The sequence below is a fragment of the Calonectris borealis genome, chromosome 3 (genome assembly GCF_964195595.1).
Source record: "Calonectris borealis chromosome 3, bCalBor7.hap1.2, whole genome shotgun sequence".
In the NCBI taxonomy this organism is placed as follows: Eukaryota; Metazoa; Chordata; class Aves; order Procellariiformes; family Procellariidae; genus Calonectris; species Calonectris borealis.
The window spans coordinates 25,948,607-25,966,021 of NC_134314.1; the positions used below are offsets into that span (position 1 = coordinate 25,948,607).

General features: G+C 43.3%; 1 protein-coding gene across 1 annotated transcript in view; it reads right to left on the reverse strand.

The window, feature by feature from the left end:
- CSMD1 (CUB and Sushi multiple domains 1) overlaps positions 1-15,520 on the reverse strand; it is a 1,311,413-nt gene extending 1,295,893 nt beyond the window's left edge. The window contains exon 1 of the mRNA XM_075145187.1: positions 15,224-15,520. Coding sequence (XP_075001288.1) covers positions 15,224-15,290 — 67 coding nt within the window. The 5' untranslated portion in view covers positions 15,291-15,520. The remainder of the gene's footprint in view (positions 1-15,223) is intronic.
- Positions 15,521-17,415: the final 1,895 nt, after the last annotated feature.

Consider the following 17,415-nt stretch of genomic DNA (forward strand, 5'->3'; position numbering starts at 1 on the left):
CGCTGAGTGTCCTCAACATCCATGAAATTAATTAGGAACTGAAGAGTTCAGCACATCTCAGATCTAGCTCTTGAATTAATAAATAATATCACATTGCATTAGAATAATCAGCAGGTTTTTATTTTCTGAAATTTTCAGGTACATGCGCTATACTAATCAAAAACGATTCTAGGCAGAGAGAAGACAAGACAGGCATTGAAGGATTATGCCAGCAACATAACAGTAAGGAATGTTATAGTTTATCAACAAAATGTCTTTAAATAATTTGCTCTGAAGAAACACTATTCTACTAATTCAAGCAACTAAATGTACATGCCATCTGATCCGTCGATGAAAGTGGTTGAGATATTCTATATGGCATTTTTTCTTACGGTCAAGTGAGTAATTCTTAAAAGAGGAAAGCTTAATATATAAACACAGGACTACACAAATTTTTATGTCATCCCAAACCAGCATTAAAGTATTGCTACCTAAAATGAGCAATTACTTTTTAATTAAACACAGTATTTACTTGTAAACATAATCTGTTTTTTGATCATAATCTTTAGCTGTTCAGACATTTTCTTATTTTAATAAATGTTCGATTTTTTCTAATCAAGCAGAAAACAAAACTTTCTTGAAAAATTACTTTGCTATTCCATTAAAACAGTCCTACTCAAAGAACTGAATCTTTCCTTCGTCTTGCTGGAAATTTAGATTGCAGTACGTCAGATACATTACATCTTGTTCGGATGTAGTCCTTTTCCAGTCATCTTTCTGAAACCTGTGTTCTTGCCAGTTCTCAAAAGCTAAGCAATGATTTTGTTTGCACAGGACAGGAGTAATTAATGCCTTCCTTTCCTGAATAGACTCTATCAAGAAATATTCAGAAATTTCTCATTTATAGAAATTAAATACAGCCTTTCAGAATGCAGGAGCAAGAACAGTCATGGGAGACTTGCTAACATTAAAGAGATTCTGGTTTTTTCTCTCTCATGCTAGTCTTGTTCATACTGGTCAGCTATGCTTTTGCTAATTATTTATTTGCATCGCTTTGTTTTGTTTTGATAGGCTTTTCTGAGACAGTCCTGAGAGGAAGAGGAAGAGGTAGAACAAAGGGGAAGGGCAGAATTTGTACATCCCATTCAGAGCCAGCTTAAAGGCATGTAGGAAGGCTGCTGTCTTAGGGAACAAGAGAAACAATCTTTTTCCAGAGTGTGACAGTTTTTCTAACATGAAACTAAACCCAGAAACCTATGGATTTGAGCTCACGGAATATCTTGCATGTTTTAAGGTTTGAGATAAGCCTCTATCTAAGGGCAGAATTTTCAATGTTATTTCTTATATTTTGCAATTTTTTCTAGATCCGGGTCTTGAGAGGGGCGAAACTGGTTGATTTAGAAGGATGATGTGGTTTCAGCATTCTCAGTATAACGGACCTCTTCCCAAACCTTTTCTAACAGGAATTCTTGCAGTGTTTCCCTGATCTCCACAGAAACCCCATCCTTCACCAGATCATTAAAGTTTGTCACAACCCCCACCAATTTTCACCAGACTTTTTGCTTATTGTTCCAGGAAAGATAACACCATCAAGATACCACTTGAAACCAGTGATACATTGGACCACAGAGGGGAAAATAGCATATATGCAAGATGAAGCTACTATACAGTGTACTTTATATTACCAATGAGCTACTAAAACACTCCATGGAAGTTGATGTCAGTGGAAGAGGAGATCACTAAGCACCTGGTTTACTGTATTCATTTCTTAACAGGACCTATTTTTTTAGACATTTTCTCTGCTGTCCCTCCAGAAATCTTTCATAGGGCAAAATGTTGAACATCACTGTCATTCAGATGGTCACCATGTACAGTCTTTACTATTTATCGGAAAGCAAACAATCAAAATATTATTGATGAGAATAAAAACTCATGAGATGGTAGGATAGAGGGAAGTGGCTGTTTATAATGAAATACAGACTTATTCTTTTAAGTGCATCAGCAACACTGACTACAACATCAGGATTGTTAAAAATTATGAGAAATGCATTTGGGAATCATACATTAGTATTACTTGAAGTTAGTTAATATAAATATCCATATGGAATTTTTAAGTGTACGTAGGAAAAGTATGTAATTTACAGATTCATATCACCCCTTCCTATGTATCAGATGCAAAGTTCTGCGCAGGGTGAAGTATGTCCAAAGAGCTGGAAGTGCTCAGGGAAATGAGCAGGTAGAGGCTTCAAAACAAGCAAAATGCAGTGCTTTTCTGCACAGCAGGAATTAAATTGTAAAACAGATTGTCAGAAAATAGTGTGGTAGTCTGAATTATGAATAGGTTCAAGAACAGATTCATGAAGGTTAAATTTGTTGATGAATGTTGAACATAGAAGCAACCTCTGGCTAAGAGTTACCTAAACTGGCCAGAGGCTACTAAAATATAAGGTTGTCTATATCTTGTTTCCTGCAATTTTTTCTAAGCATTTGCTAATGCCCATTGTGATAGAGAGGTTATTTTGGTCTGATTTGATGTAAAGCTTTTTGTATTTTTAAATATGTGAAGACTGAAACTTAACCAAATTCATGGGACATGCACAAAATCTGGGCACAGTTTATGTCCCTGACTTACTTCTTCAGGTCTTAAGAGTGCCCTTGGGCCCATCTTCAGCCTTTGTTCTGGTTGCTCCCAGTGTAGGAGTCATCACAGGTTAAGCCCTGGGCACTTTCCTCCATGGGAATGTTAAACAGCCACTTTGGAGCATAACGAAGAAGGTGTCTTATACTCCTTCAGCAGAGGAGGAAATTATAGAGTGACTGCAACAAGAAAGATAAGGTCTGCAAAAGGAAAATTTTAAAGAAAGAGTAAGGGGAAAAGAAAGAGAAATAGTGTTTCATGTTGCAAATCTGATGGTGCCAGCTGTGTCAGTCCTATGAGATAAAAGCCATTATTTTCAGCACGTCAGCGTAAAGCCTGTGTATCAGCTCAGCAACCGAACTGCCATGCCCATGAGGGCATGGGTCATTATTTATCAGACTGCATCAGACCTGCACAGTAGTGGCACCAGGGCTTCCACTGATGGCACTTGCCAGCAGACATTTCAAGTTTTGAGCTGTATTACCAGTTCTGCTCAATAATATTACACCAGTATGCCTGTGTTATCTGGGTTAGGTGATTATGCATTGCTCTTCAGTAAGACAAATACCAGTAATGAGTATCAGAAAAAAAATTGAATAATTATTGATGGATGTGAGTGAACTAACTTGGGTTATGTCCTCTGTAAAACACAGGACACCATGAAGCTGCTGTGGGCTAAGTTTCAGAAGATAAGGTTTTTTGCTTGATTCTGGTCATGCAGGAAATAACATTCCCCAGACTTGAGTTTCCTTTCACAATGTTGTCCAAATTGTCCACTTCATTTTCTCTATGTTCATATAATCCTTTGTATGATGGGTCCCTATACTCTAGGATTTACCCTAAAGCAAATTAATAAATCACACTATACACATGTCACTGCCTAATGAACTTTCATTTAAAGACTAAATATAATAATAGACAAAATATCCTAGAAAAAAAATTGAGTGGAAAAGGGCAAATGGTGAGAGTAAGGATTGATTTAAAAAAATAAAATAGCCCTGACTGAAACCCCCATTACATGCTGTCATGCTTTTTCATATGTAGCTTCTTTTTTTGAGATAGCTTATCTTCCTCAGTGGTATTATTGGAGAGTGTGTCAATGAAATATAAGAATGATTTCCATCGGCTGCCTATGCTGTCCTCTGTGCTGAATGCCCATCCCTCACCTGACACAGTCTGTCACCCACAATAGCTTATTTTTTCACAGTAGGCAGTACATTATCTTTCCAGCGCCAAAGAGTAGTTTCTTTTTTTAATTGATTTTTTTCCCCCAGGGGACCTGATCCTCATGCACATCACTCTTTTGGAATAGTACCTAGACAACAGCAGTGTGACTGAGTAGATCTGAGAAGCAAACTGCTGTTGAGACAGTCGCACAAAATGCTTCTGCTTTACAAAACTGTACCTGAATGTACCAGTGCTATGTGACAAAGCATATTCAAAACATTTGCACAAATCTATCCATCCTGCAAATATGGTCTGCAGAGCGATGCACAATCATATCAAAAGAAGTTTGGTGCCTATCCTACAGTGGTAAAACTGGGTAGATACCTTTTTCCCACCAGAGATGTAAAGTACTGTCTCATCCCTTACAAATGGCCTGTTTCTTAGAAGGAAAAATGGAGCCCCAAGGAACTGCAATTAGTTACCATAAATGTATATGCATAAATGTAAAAATGATGAATACTCATAGAGGAAATAAAGTGGAGGTGGAACTGATTGTTTGTAATTCTGGGCCAGGACAACAGCCTCCATTATCCAATATAGCCAGTAGTCTATGAGTTGGCTTCTCTCCAAATTCTGATTTGCTGCTGCTTTTAATGTTTGCTTTGTAATCACAAACATTTTGTTCCAGGGTACATCAGAGCCAGGGTTTTTTTATACACAGACTTACTTAAGTACAACAGTTTTAAAGAAAAACAAACCACAACTTCCCTTGAGGAATCTCTCCTTCCTAAAAAATTAACATAACAATTCTAGATTTGGAAACTTTGCTTAATTCAGATACTATCTGGGAGATAACAGTAGTAAATGCGGTATATTGTTGTCTATCCATTCTCTTTACAGCACTATATTACATTCAGGTTATGACAATTCTCAAGTGTAAAAGTAAGTACAGTACAAATTCCTTGATGTTCAAAAATGCTGAGATCTGTAGTTTTCTCTTAAGTCAGTGGGAACTGCAGATATTTGGCACTCCTGAAAAGAAAGTAAAAATACAAATCTAGGCTCCTGACAATAAACAGTACCTTCTGCCCCCTTCCCAGCATCCTTGAACTTTGCACTAAAACTTGTTTTGCAGGTAAAATGAGCTCAGACAGATGCTTTTATTGTTCAGTATGTGCATGGTTTTTATTCAATAAATGGATTCCTTTTCCATCAGATATTTTAGAAAAAGAAGGTTGTTTTTCATGCTGAATGCATATGACCTGATGTATCATAAGTATATTCCATCTACAAGTCTGTTTCTTTATCGAATATTAATATAAGTAAGTACCATTTTACCTTAACACTGTTTGTGGACACACTGAGATGCGTTACCAGTAAACTGGACTTACAAAGTCAGTAAGGAAATACGACAGAAATAAAGATTTCTCTACAACATGAAATCTCGAGGACCCATCCTGTAGTCCTTACTCAGTCAACTCCTGCTCTGAAGGCAAGGGCATAGAAAGACTTGCAAAAAACAACCGTGCTTGTAGAGGTTGAAATTATTGTGGTCCAAACTAGCTTGAGAATAAAATGACTAGTACTTTAAAGAAGATGCACAAGGCTAACTGAAAGGAGACTCCAGCTCAGTCACCTTATCCAGTATACAGAAATTATAGATCTGGACTTACCATTTCTGGCAACAGGAACTTGGATTTATGGACACAACAAGAATCAACGCTAAAAAAAAAATCAATTAGGTGTCTCTGTTTAAAGAGAACTAATAATTTGAGTATATATGGAAAAAAGGAAAACAATTCACTTTGACAAAACAACTTCTCAATTTTCCTTCTAATGTGATATGACTCATCTCAAATCCATTGCAAAGCGGTAAACAAACTACACCAACTCAGTAGCCATCATCTGCCAGGAACATTTTAAAAAGAAAACCATTACTGAGCTACTTTTCTTGTCTTCTATACAGAGAAACTTATTTTCCCAGCAGAAACAGCACTGCACGTTATCTTCTTTTCTTTTACCATGTTTCCCTCACTGCTAACAGCAACCTAAGAAATACCTCTTTAAGCCAGTAATTTATTTCTTAAGAATTAAATTAGTTTAGACTAGTTTTAGGTATTTTCAAAACAATCAATTTCTTTTAAAACAAATCAAAAGAGGGAAGTTCAGTTTGATTAGTAATAACATTGTATACGGGAAGTATCTTGGATAGTAATTTAAATATGTGGACAACAGCCTTTTGATTTTATTCCTCATTCGTTGAACTAATTTTATAATTGGAACTGTAACAAAAATAAAATTATTCCTCTTTCTTTGTTCTATAATCCTTCTGTAATCTAATTTTCTCAAAATAGCTGCAAGATAAAATATTGTCATGAACATCAAAATGACAACTTTAAGCTGGCCTCTCCACTCTTCATTATCCACTATTGTTTTTATGATGACTATTTATTATTTTCATATAATTAATAAAAGAAATATAAATCACTCGATAATGCATCTGAAGTCAGCTTCTCTGCTGGTGTGAGTCAACAGAGATCCATGAAGAGGGTTTCATGATGTTACAGTTTTTGCAATATTTCCTGTTTGTAGATTTTAAAACCTTTTGGGTCAGGCCCCTCACTATGTTAAATGATACTAAATTGAAAAAAGAGAGCAACTTCAATTTCCAAAATATTCCCTGATTCATTGCTTTAAAGAAATGACTTTGGAGCTTCTCAAGACTTGACAGGAAAAATCTAAATTGTCATGGCAACATGAGTTGAAGAAATCCTTCTTTGCTGTTTGCATAGATCATCTCCATGCTATCAGTCTGTTTACTAAACGTTGCTAAAGAAAGCAATTAAAGGTTAATCTCTCCTCAGAAGCAAATAAATTATGTAACTAGTGAAAGCCAGTGAAGTGAGATACACTTCAGATAGGTCAAAAAATTTGAGGCATCATGTATCTTCAATGTAAACGGCATTTCTGTGATTGTTTGCATAACATTTCATCTTAATAATAATAACTAAGAGTTTGAATTCTCTTTATTATTATTAGATTTGTTCCAGCATCCTTGTTTTAATGCAAGTTCTCTGTGGTATGTAGTATGTGGCTATAATAAAGGCCAGATTCAAAGTCCATTAAGGTTAATGAGATTTTTTTTTTCTTTTTTTTCTGTGAGTTCCCAAGCCTTTGGATCAGGTCCTAACCGGTCAGAATCCGACATACAGCAACCCAAACTATTCAGCTGACGAGTTAGAGTCTATGTCCAACATACCTAGTTCTGCATAGCAGAATGCTTTTACTCTACAAACCAGCAGATTTGTTTCAAGTTAACTACACTATGTACCTGGAAAAAAGAAAGGAAAATTTCAGCATTTGCATTTATGTTAATTAAATATCATGATAAAGCCTCCCCTATATAGGTTTCATGGGAAAGCAAGATCGAAATGGCTGAGTATAGCTCACGATCAAAATGCTACTACTGCTGCCACTGTTGACTTCCTAAAATCTATTAACACTACATTCTTCAGTGTTAGAGAGAGTGCAAACAATGGGTCAAAGTGTGTGCTGGGGATATTTACGTGCTAAGATAAAATCAATTTAATTTCTCAAGAGAGATGTCTACAAATGCAGAGGGTCACTGACTGTGATATTAGCAGTTGCTTGATTGTACTGAGGTTCTAAAAGTGAATTATAAAACAGCATTTCCCCCCCCAAAAATGCTTGGAATGACTCAATCTATGTATTATAAGAAACATCAGCAGGATACCAATAGAGAATCTGGCTGCTGGGGCAAAGCTAAAATAGTGTACTTAGTCACTTGGAAGCAGTCAGATTCTGCATTGATATCCCACAGACATTAGTGAGAACAGTGTGATTTGTCATGACCATTTGTTTCACAACCAGAAGCATATAAAATTAGTCTAAAAATAAGTTAAAACATTTTGCTTTTTTTTTTTTAGTTTATCAAAATGGCCTTTTCAAAAGCCTCACTGTTGTGCAAGAAGCATCGCTCTTTCTTTCCTTTTTTCTTATCGTCACAGCCACCTGTGTTCTTTTTCTAAGGTTCAGGGCAAGGCCAGTTCCACGAGCTCACGTGTAGTCCTGTGATATCTAGCCGCTTGCTTCCCAACATCAACTGCCTCCTGACAAAATCACTTCCCTGCTCCTTGTACCTCCAGCTGTGTTGCACATGGGCAATCTGATGTGGGTCCCAAGCTACAGCTGATATGGGTCCCAAGCTACAGCTGAATCCATGTTACAGGCACCATGAGTTCAGACTGAACCCTGATGTGCTCATACAAGGCAAGTTCTAGCTCAAGCACGATACCCAAAGCCAAGCTTAAGCTCTTGTTCATGTATTTTGGATACACTAAGCAAAGCGAGCCAAGCTCCCCCATCCATTTCAGCAGCAGGCATTGCAAGCACAATGAAGGTGCTTTAAATCCAAGCTACAGCTGGGCCAGTATTTAAAAAAAAAAAATATCCTGGTTGTGGTCCCCAGTGTGTTTAGGCCCACCCTTGAACCTGAGCTGCAAATACAGAGCAAGGCCAGCTGTACTTTTGTTCCCAGTGCACTGTGCATTCCTGGTGCTTCAGCACCAGTGTAAGCAAAATATAAGTTTGAATATTTGTGTCCTCTTCGGTTTTGTATGTGAACATGATATGGTGAGTAATACAGGTCAAAAGAAGTAAACAATGATTTATGAAGTATTATATCATGGCTCATTCGATCTGCAAATCATAGGATGAGGCAAAGATATATCCCAGCCCCAGATTTGCTCTCTGCCAAATGTCAAGGGTTTGCTGCAAACAAAAGAATTGTAAGAACATTTCGATAAAAAAACTCCAATATAGGTTTAGAAATGGCTCTCTAATAAAAAAGACATGGAAAACTTTCAGACAAGAAATAAGAAAAACTTCATGTTTGGCAAAATTGCATAAAAAAGTCATTGCCTTGAAATTGAGAGTAAGGCATGAAGCAAATGCTGCAAAATGTAATTTTAAAATGCTGATCATATTTTATGCAAGTTTGCAAAACAAATACTGCACACAAAGTTTTATTCATTATTAGTTATTCAGCTCGGTGTCAGCTGCAGTGCTGCAAACGTTCCTTTTGGAAAGCCACTGTACAACGGCGACATGAATACGGAACATGATTCTGTACTTCAGTATCCATGGGATACTGTAAGAGAGACATAAAACATCCGAAGACTAAAATAATACTAGGTTTCTCTTATATTGTCCTTCATAATTTCTTCTCAAAAAGCAGAGAAAAAAAACAGCAAGCAAGGTAGAGGTCAGATAAAACCATGCTTGGAGATATCAGAGATACCATTTAAAAACAAATTACTTCCATAAATATATAAATCTTTTACTATTATCAAGGTTGATTGCTCAGATTCATCCGGTTTTCCTTTTTTTCAGTCATACATGGATGTAAACATTGTCAGAAGTTCTCAGCCACGAGAGCTCATATCAAACAGGACCTGGCTCCACTATTCAGCTGCAGTATCTACCGCGTCTGCCTTATTCAGAGTAGCAATCTTTTCAAAATTGGCCAATCCAACTAGTGCTGAAATCAATAGAAATTTCAGTTTCCACTGCAGCAAAATAGGGCCCTCACACTGTCCGAAGTTACCTTTTACTTGACAGTAATGACTCAAAAAATGAAATTGAGAGAGGTGGAATCACTATTTCAGAATATGCATGATCATATTGTTAAAACGCATGATTTAATAATTATAAAGCTGTAACAAACGGTGATTAATTTTTATGCTGGAAATTAAAGCATTACTATAATTGCAAGAAATTGTGATTTTTTTTGCTTATCTTTTGCTAAAAGCAAATCATGGATGATATTCTGATTAATCAAGAGGAATTCTGGTTAATCGTCAGCAATATAACAGTGATTAAATCTTGCTCTGCCCTTTTAACTGAATGTGCCCTCCAGGTAAAAATGGCAAAAAACTGTTGTAATTTTTCTTTTTTTTTTGTATGAGTAAGAAATGCACAAAAAATGACTGTCTCTGAGCAAGTGAGACTTGTTATTGGCAATAAGACGCAGTATTACTCTTGTAAGTGTTTTCAGTGCATGCGTGCCTCCATTTACCGTTCAATTACTAAATGCAGGCAACTGATAAATGTTGCCTTTGTGTGTCAATATAACACTAGCAATAATCAAAGTAATTTGTTTAAGCAGTTATTCCGTTGAAATCCTTATAACAAACATAGTGTAGATTTTCTTAAATGCAATAGAAATGTCATATAGTGGAGTGAAGTCTCTTTCATCCAACCATAACAAAGATGTGTGAAGACAAAGTAAGATCTCACAGCTTTCCTCAGGCATTAACGGCATTTTCCCCTATTTCAAAAGTTACTGGTTGATAAAAACGGTTTAAAGGAAATTGCAACTGATGTAGAAAAGTAAAACACCCAAGTAAAAGAAAGTGATTCATACACATTAGGAAAACTTCCATATGATCCTCATTCTCTGTTGACTGCAGAAATTGGAAGAATATCCAATTTAGCTCAGTCTAATCTGGCTAATTTTGCAGCCATATGGAGAACTAGAGGCCAGATTCTTATCTGGTGACCCTGATTTAAATCCAGTTGTATGCTCGAGTTTTATCAGAGATCATGTCTCATACTTACGCTACTGTTTCGGTGGATTGCATAGTTAAACCAGCAATTCCCCTTTTCACACTGCATCCCTCTGCTGGTTACCGGCAGTCTGGCACTACACTGCAATATCTGTGCTTACATCTAAAGCTGTTTACTAGCAGAATAATGTCATCATGGTCAAAGACATGACAGTTCAATACAGATTTGAGCAAAACAAAATTACATCTTATCTTTAAATTCATTGGAGGTTTTATACAGTCACACTACTAAGCAGTTACTTCTCCGAGGAAAAGTTGCGAGAGGAAGTTTAACATGACAGTGTACAGACAACATGTCTTGAAAAAGTTGAAATCGGTGGTCCCCTGGGTTTTTCAGCCTTTCTAGAGAGCATGGTAAACCTTGAATGCATTGGTTTCTGTTTAAAATATTTAGTTTCAGATTGTTACTAATTTGGTGGAGCCAAAGTTTTCATGAATGTAAATGGTATTGAGGCCAAAGTGCCACAGATGTCTTTTAAAAACTTGCATGTATCCAATGCATATGTAATGATACTACCATATAATGGGTAATAATAACATGAAGAGCTAGATGTTTGTATAGAAAAAGCAGTCTGCAGGGGAAAAAAATGACATCTGCCCACCCTAAACAAAAAAACCCATGCCCTATCAAAATCATACATGTCTGTATAAAGGGACATGGGAGTGACAGTCAGTAAAATAAACAGAAAACAATCTGCAGAATGGTTCCTATATATACAGATCACAGACAGTGCTGAAGTGCCCTCACAGATTTCAATACATCCTGAAGTTCATGTATGCTCACGCCTGCACGTGCTTGTATACTATCTCCAGCTCCTCACACCAGTATCCTGTTCCACACACACCAGTATCCTGTTCCACACACACCAGAGAAACTGGTGTACTGGCTGATGGTGGGAATTCAAATCTCATCTATGGGTTCAAAGGTCTAAAATCAGTTGTTGAACTGATATGCTCTCCACTGCATTATATTCAAATTGACCACATTTCCTATTCCTATACAGAGTTAAGGACATTATATACATATCTTGATGGAAAACTGGGAAAGATACAGATCTTACCAAAAAGTAGATGCATTTTTACATTAAAATATTATGTGGTCAGAGCTGGCTATTCTCTTTTCCGTCTGTCTTTGGCCAATTCCTCACTGGGCTGGGGGATGGGGAATGCACCCATCAAATACTTGGTTTTGCAGCTGGGTATTCAACACCTACCTCTGATGTTCTTTTAAAAAATCCTTTTTTTCAGCTCATTTTCCCTAGAATTGCTTTAGTCTTCTCTGGAAGAGAATGGAGCCTCTCTAGAGAGACCAGCTTCACAGTTTGAGAAACACTGCTTTGGAGAGAGAGAAAATACATGACTTTAAAAGAGACAAACACTCTCAGTCCAACAGGAGTAGGCCTTAAACATAGTGGTAACTTTGTGTGATGTAGTCATAGCAATTATTTTGACAAAGTGAGAGCAGCAAACAGAGGGTACATAAAATGTTTTGGGTTTTATTTCTTTTTCTTTCTTTTTTTTTAACAAAATCCTAAGATGTGGATGTAGGAGTCCTTTCACTGTCTGGATTAAATTTAAGAACAGAAATGTTTTCCCTTTGCTATTTCCATTAATCTGAATGATACCTCCGTGCATAAGCCTGCTTATGCACATTTTGTTTGAGACAATTAGGTGGTGATGAAGGTGGTGTATTTGGTTATCTGAACAAGCCCAGGAAATGATCTTGAAAACATATACCGGGACAATTTTAAGTATTAAGCAATATGCGTTTCTACATTGAAAATAGCTTGTCGACAGACCTCAGGTCACAGCAGAAAGATATTTTAATCTTTTATCTTGAATTTTAGTCTGAGTTCAGTCTAAATCTGCCATTTGTTCTCTAGCAGTACGAATTTTTACAGAAATGATGCTGACGTATTTTGTGTTTCCAGCAAATCAATAGTTTTTTATGTTTGCTTTTGCTAGGATATAACCTATCAGAATTAAGCAAATGGCTCTATAAACAAGCCCATCTTAACATGCAGGGCTGAACACTGTGCTGCCTGTCTTGTTGAAGCATAACTACAATAGGGTAGTTTCTGGGAAAGTGGTTCCTTTAAATGACTCCATACTAATTTCCCTTGATGCTTAAACCATAATGGATGGGGAAGAATCCCCCAAACGTTTTCCAAAACACTCAGATGCATCAGTCAGACAAAATGAGTCCAAAGAAATTTATAGAACTGCACCTCAAGCCTACCACAATGAACGATGACGTATGTTCATTTTCGTCCTTTCTTGCCCCTTTAAAAAGTTACAGACAATTGCACAGCAACAAAGGGTTTCCATTTCATTTCATAACGAGGAACAATGTGGAAAGCAGCCCACCTCCCATTTTACTGAAAGATAAGGGAACGCCTGTGGCAACACCTCCAGAAATTCAGCACTTTTTTTTCCTCATAAAACCCCCAAACCAACCAAAACCTGGCTGAATTCCTATTACAGTGACTACCAAATGATTCGACTTCCAAGGGGCTGGTAAAACGAAGAGTTCTGGGGATCTATTAATTAAAATGTTATGTGCTCCTGAAAGCCTAGGCTCTTATGTTACTAAGGAAGGAGTTCTTTCACTCTCTAAACTATAAATGTAATTTCAGCCTCAGGATTACATTTGACTAAATATAGATAGCTGTGCTCGATTGCCTGGGAAGGTAAATGGGAAAGAATTATGTCAAATGTCTCCGCTGGTTCCCCTTCTACCTGTTGTTTGACTTCAATATTAAGTCAGTTTGCAGCCTTTAAGTAGGTGTGTTGCTGGTCCACATTAAGCGAGGTATAATTACACTCTGCAGAGCAGCATCAGAGGCAGTGCCCAAATGTTCCTGGCAAAGCCTGTGTATGTAAGCAAAACACGTCGGATCTCCGCTGAATAACCATGATCCAGCCTCCAGCTTTTCATATGTGCTGTGAGCCATGAAAAGAAAACACTTAAATGTCAAACGACAGAACCAGCTACAGTGTATTTAACAAATGAGTCGCGGGTGTCGGCCCGCCCCGGGAGCCGGCCCGGCGGCGGCTGCAGCGGCAGCTCGTCCCGAGGCGGCCGGGCCCCCGTGTGCGGCGGCCGGGCTCAGCTCCGCCGCCCGGCCCGGGGTCCCCCGCCCGGTCGGCCCCTGCCCGGGGCAGCGCCGGGGCGCCCGGCACGTGTGCGGGGCTGGGAGCGGCTGCCGAGCCCTGCGCGGGCGGGGACGGGGAGCGAGGTACCGGGGGGGGGGTGCTGGAAGTTTGGGCAGGGCGGCCCCTCCGAGCAGCCCCCGCCCGCCCCGGGCTGCGTGCGCCGCCGAGCGCAGCCTCGTCTCCCGGAGCCGCCCTTTCCACAGCCCAGGAAAGCCGGGCGCCTCTCCGCCCCCGCGCTCCCTTCCCCACGGAGACAGCGCGACCGGGGGCAGCCGGCTGGCGTTGCCTGGTGAGCCGAGGCAGCGGCAGGCTCCGGGCTGAGGAGCGGTGCTACCGGGCTGGCGCGGAGCCGCAGCCGCTCCTCCGGACCCGGCACCGGGCTGCCGGCAGACCGGGCTGGCCTTCCACCGCCCCTCCCTGCGACCACGGCCAGAGGCTGCCGGAGGGAGGGCACCCTGCAGTACCGACTGGGCGGATGAGGGAGCCCGGCCGCGGGCACCCGCAGGACGGGGAAGGCTCCAGCCTCGCCCGCCAGCCCGGGCCGCGTTCGGCTCGCCCCGCTCCCCCCCGCTCCAGCCACCCCCGCAGCTAAAAGGGCAGTGAGAAAAATAAAATGGTGGGAACGATGTAAAGCGCCTTGGAAGGGTTAAGGGAGCCTCAGACACTAGAGACCGCGAGGGGAACCGTCCTCCCGGGGGCAGGCAGAAAGCCGGGAGCGAGGTAGGAGAAGGCAGAGGCTGTAACAGGGACAGGTGCTCAGCTGCGAGCAGCCTTCCTCCTCTCTCTCTCTCTCTCTCACACACACAAAACCACACGCTCTCGCATCTCTCTCCCAGCATGAAAAAGCGCAGGGCTAATGAGAGGCGAAGTGAATAATGGGGAAGTTGTTGTCTCCAGCGATGAGGCAAGTGATGGGGCTGAGGCCAGCACTGAAGTTGTGTAACCCAATTCTCCACCGTCACCCCCCTCGTTTCTTCTCCCTCCTCCCATTGATTTTAAGGAGAAACCCAGCTGCGGGTGGGAGACGCTCCCCACCGCACGCCGAGCAAAGGAGCCCTCTTCCCGCCGGCGCGGGCAGGCAGCTGGCGGAGGGGGACCCCGGCCCCGCATCCCCGCCTCCGCGTAACTTGCGGGGAGCGGAGCCGGCTGAAGGCAGGCGGGGGCGGCTCTCCACGGCCACCCACTCCGCGCTCCCCCCTAAGCACGGCAAAAGCCGAGGAGGCGGGAGGAGCGGAGAGCCAAACTTGCCAGCCCGGGGACTGTCCCTCGCACGGCTCGAGTGCCGTTCGTGCGTGCGCGGGGAGCGAAGTGTTCCCAAACTCCGGCGCTGCCCAGGCGGCTGGATGCACAGGGCTGCTCTCGCAGCGCCGCAACGGCTGCTGCCCAACTCCTGGGGGCTGCTTTCTCCTGGGGGAAGTGGCCGGCCGGGAACAGAGCCCTCGGGGAGCACCGGCGGACCCGGCGGGAGGTGGGAAGCAGGGAGAAGGGAGACGGGGCTCGGGTAGCCCGCTGTTTCCCGGCGCAGAAATGAAGCGAGGGAGAGAGCTCATCCGCGCGGCAACGGCTTAGCTGAGGGGGGAAACCAGTGCCATAACCACAGCCTACACGAATCCAGTGCAAGAAACCCGAATCTTACCCTGAGCTGCAGTGAGGAGCCCCGCGCAGAAAACCAGCAGAGACTTGAATTTCCTCCACGCAGTCATGTCTGCAGTTATTCCACACACACACACACTCACACAAAACCCCCGGCGGCTCTTCTCGGCTGCGACCGTGTCCTCCGAGCGGCAGCGGGGCTAAGGACAGCGCCAAATAACCACCACAGGGCGAGGAGAGGCGGCGAGGAGCGGTCCGGGTCCCGAGCGCCGCACAGCGCCCGACGCCTCCTGCAGGACTGCGCGGGCGGCTCGCTCCGCTCTGCTCATAGCATCAGTCCCGCGCCGCGGCGGGGCTGCGCCGCTCAGCGCCCGCGGAGCCCCGGCGCCGCCGGCCCGCCGCCCGCCCAGGGGAGGGGAGGGAGGGGAGGCACGCCCGGCGCCGCGGGCAGCGCGGCATCCACGGCCGCCGGCGGGGAGAGCCGGGCGGCGGCGGCGGCAGGAGAGGGATGCGGGGAGTGCGAGGAAGAGGAGGAGGAGGAGGGGAGAGGGAGGGAGGGATCGCGGCGAGAGCAGCACAGGCAGCGCAGCGGAGCGGCTGCCAGCCACACGAGAAAACGCCGCCGCCGGACTCAACCATCCCTTCCCACGGAGAGGGGAAGGGGCCGGCGCTGCGCAGCCGGCGCACCCCGAGCCCGCAGCCGCCCCGTTCCGCCGGCCGGCCCCCGCACGCCCCCCCGGGGCGGCCGCGGCCTCCCCCCTCCCCCCCGCGGCTACCACCGCCCCCCAAAAGCCCCCGGGGGGCAGAAGGCTTCCCCCCGGCTCGCCGCCACCCAGTTGCCCCCCGGCGCGGGGAAGGGTGGCTCCAGGGCTACACCTGCCCGGGGGCTCCTGCTGCGCCGCCCCGGAGCCCTGTCCCCTGTCCCTGCCCGCAGCCCGGCTCCTCCACCCTCATGTGGGGTGCGGGTGGTGCGTGTGCTGGGGTGGGAATCCCTAGACCTAGGTGAAACTCCCCGCTGCTTGGGAGAGAGAAAGGCTTTCAGGTCCAAAATATGCCTTGCTCGTTCCTTCCAAGTTGCTCATCAGAACAAGCTGTTGTTCCCGATGGAAGGACAGGAGCCAACGTCTCCTTGAGGAACACTGCTTTGTCTTTATGTTGCCGTTCCCGACGGCTCCTGTTGCCAAGAGGAATTTCTGCCATTAACTACCTTTTCCAAAACAAAACAAAAAAACCCCCAAAACAGGCATGGCAGTATGCAGACAGAAGCTTCCCCACCACCACCCTGGACCCAGCAGGGTTGGTTCTCTGAGCCCGAGGGAAAGGAAATGGTGACCCAGGGCTGGCCTGTCACAGGTCCCCATGCTCCCACGGCTCCGACAAGTGATGCCCTTTGCCAGCAATGGTTTCTGTGCCAGGCCTACCTGCAGATGGATGGCAGAAAAAGCACCCAAACCTGACTTTCAATCCAGTAAGAATTGTAAAGATTACCACCACCACCACCGCGCACTGGGCCTGACTCCATAATTAATGCTTACCTATATCCGTAATTAAAATACAAAGGCTCATAGGAAGGAAAGACAGAAACGCGAACACCTTTGGAAAGGTAGTTTCAAGGTTGTAATTATTCACTTATGATGAGTTTTCTTTCGTGGTGAAATATGCAAAGTTGTTTTCTCATTGTAAGTTGAAAGAAGGTGGTGAATGGGCACTGAACGAGGTAGGCTGACTTTGTAATAAGCTTGTATTTATGTATAAACGTTGCGTTTCTCACTCAAAAAAACCCAACTATCCAGGGCCAGGCAAGCTGCCGAGAAAGACGTGGCATTGCTGCCATCTCGTGGCAAGCATTCCCTCCCTGCCCGCACTCTTCCTTACCCTGCCCTGCCTTTCCCCAACCACTCTTCCCCTGAACTCCCACACTCACTGCGCGCCGGAGCCAGGCCCGAACACTTCCAAAGGAGGAATCCAGTCTTAGTATTCATCCATTTTAAAAAACTCCTCGGGGACTCATTTTTGCATTCGTGAAAGTAAAATGATGCTAATACTTGTTAGTACCAGACATCACGTAGCCAAGCTGCTGTGCAGAATTGCCCAGTCAGAGCGGCTCAGGCTCTTCGTGTACATCCCTCCACTCACTCCTTGTCAGAGGACTGGGGGGAATTCTCTAATGATCATGTGAGAAAAACAGAAATGGTCACTAAGCTTAAGCTGAGACTCTTCCCTTCTGGCCTGCAA